Here is a 2,333-nt window from a genome sequence, read left to right as displayed (position 1 = left end):
ACAGGATCCTTCCTGCAGCAAGTGGAGGTCCTGGTCCACCACTGGCACTGGGGCTCATCCCCAAATCCAGCTACACCATGGCCTGCTCCCAGCTGGGGGGACAGGAGGAGGACAGGACAGGTCACATTCCAGCCACACTCCAAGGTGTGGAGGTGCCACTGGCTCTGCCCAGCATCCCTGGGCAGGGGCAGCTGGCAGGACCAAAGGTGCTGCTGGGTGCATGGAGGGTGGGAGCAGGGGAGGGGCACAGACCAGCCCCCACGGTCCCTACTGTGAATCTGGTGATGGCACAGTTGGTGGGGGACCCTGAAGACACCCCTCAGGGCTGTAGCAGAGCCCAGGCACAGCTCCCAGCACCTTGGGGCCTTGATTCAAAGGCAGAATCTAAAACAAAGACCATTCTGCAGGTTTCTGCAGGGCACCATGTATGACAGGGTCACATCAGTGGAAGGTCACCTCCAGGTGGGACACAGGGGAGGCTGCTCCTCCTGGTGACACCACAGAAAGTGGTGGGAAAAAGGCCATACTCTGCCAAGAGGCTTGTCTGGCCCTGGGGTGGACCCTGTGGGTCTCCCACACTTCCCCCCTCTGGGGTACAGTCTTTTTGGGTAGTTGGAAATGGTGGGGTAGGGCTGGGAATGGCTGTGCTCCAGCTCCTTGGAACTCGTGGGCTCTGTGGGGCTTGGAGCAGGTTACCTGTGCTAATCAGGACAATAACTTTCTTTTTTTTCTCCTTGTTTGGCTTGGACGTAGCAGCAAAGTTCTTGTTATGCAGTTAAAATTATAAGAGGTTGCATATGTGGAATTTTCATTCTTTAAAGGTTTGAACTACTGGATACTTTCTATATGCAACCCTGGAGCAAATCACATCCTCACATCAATGAAAACACCACGTTGGTCAATACCATATCATAGCATAATTTAAAAAAAAATCAAGCTTAAAGTGAAAGGAGCTCTTAGAGCTGATTATTTTGTAAAAATGTTGAAATCTTACTGACTGTTTACTTCCCTTTTGAGGCGTGTTGCTTCCTCCAGGCTCTTTCCTCCTGTGTGTGACGACTGTTTGCAGTGATGGTTTTGCATGCTCGGTTGCTCTCTCTTGCAGCAGCCAGGAGAGGAGGGATGCTCTGCCTGGCAGCACCGCAGCCCTCCCCAGCACCCCGGGCTCCCTCTGTCTCCCTTTCCTGTCTGGTTGTCTGTTTCAAGGTGCTAAACTGGTGTTCTTGTGGTTTTGCCGTGGTGGGTGGTTGCTTCTATTGTACAGGGGCTGTCACAACCTGGCTGCGGCTGTAGTCATCAGCGGCGGCTTCCAAAGCTGGTGTGGAGATCTTGAGTGCTGGGCACGGAGCCCGGGGACAGCAGAACTCCCCTGGGGACAGCAGAGCCCTCCCAGCCACGCAGCTGGTGCTGCCCCTCTTGCTGGCTGGCTGGCTTGTGCTCCCCCACCACCCACATCTAACTCTGTCCTTTCCCTTCAACAGAAGGACAAACGAGACACTTCCAACTTCGACAAAGAGTTCACCCGGCAGCCGGTGGAGCTCACGCCCACGGACAAACTCTTCATCATGAACTTGGACCAGAACGAGTTTGCTGGATTCTCCTACACTAACCCCGAGTTTGTCATTAACGTGTAGTGGCGGCGCGGCCGCCGCCCTCTCCTCGCAGCCCGACGCTCCAGACGCCCTGTACATACCACACTAGTCTTCCGGGAGTAGCAGACACACCCCTCACGCCAAACACGCCGACCGCTTCTTTTAGGAGGCCTTTCTATGTCTGTGTCACTCGCTGGCTTGGTTTCCCTAGCTGGAGATGTCTGGGGTCCGAGTTCATGGTCAGTAATACTTCTAGGAGCTATAGTTGGTGGTGACTAATAGAGTTTTAAAACAGAATTATACCAAATTGCTACAGTCTCTGTAATTTTTGAAACCGGATGCTGAGCTCCCAGCGCCCCTAGCTACTCTCAAATCGTGTCTGTTGAATGCTAAGCATGGTTGATATCTTAAACCGTTGTGCTGAAGCTTGCGATGACTGTGAGCTTGTCTTAGAGGAGCCTTTTGTTCAAGACATGGGTACATTTGATCAGTGTGGAAAAATCTGCTTATAGACATCTATTTTTAAAGGCATTGTACATACTGTCAGCCCAGCTCTCCCAAGCCACCCCTGCCCCACCAGCCTGCCCCTTGCCATTCGGCCTTTCCTGCACTCGGGCATCAGGACTCCAAACCAATTCCATGCCAGTTCTTGTAAACCAGAGAAAATCTTTTTCTAAGGGAAAGGTGGGATTTTTTTTTTTTTTTTTTTTTTTTTTTTTTTTTTTTTTTTTTTTTTTTTTT

General features: G+C 51.7%; 1 protein-coding gene across 1 annotated transcript in view; it reads left to right on the top strand.

Moving 5' to 3' along the window:
- PRKCB (protein kinase C, beta) overlaps positions 1-1,634 on the top strand; it is a 56,301-nt gene extending 54,667 nt beyond the window's left edge. The window contains 1 exon segment of the mRNA XM_010002599.1: positions 1,482-1,634. Coding sequence (XP_010000901.1) covers positions 1,482-1,634 — 153 coding nt within the window.
- Positions 1,635-2,333: the final 699 nt, after the last annotated feature.

This window comes from Chaetura pelagica, unplaced genomic scaffold, assembly GCF_000747805.2.
Source record: "Chaetura pelagica isolate M959 unplaced genomic scaffold, ChaPel_1.0 scaffold438, whole genome shotgun sequence".
Lineage (NCBI taxonomy): Eukaryota > Metazoa > Chordata > Aves > Apodiformes > Apodidae > Chaetura > Chaetura pelagica.
The sequence above is the reverse complement of the archived record's forward strand: the minus strand, read 5'-3'. Positions and strand labels throughout refer to the sequence as shown.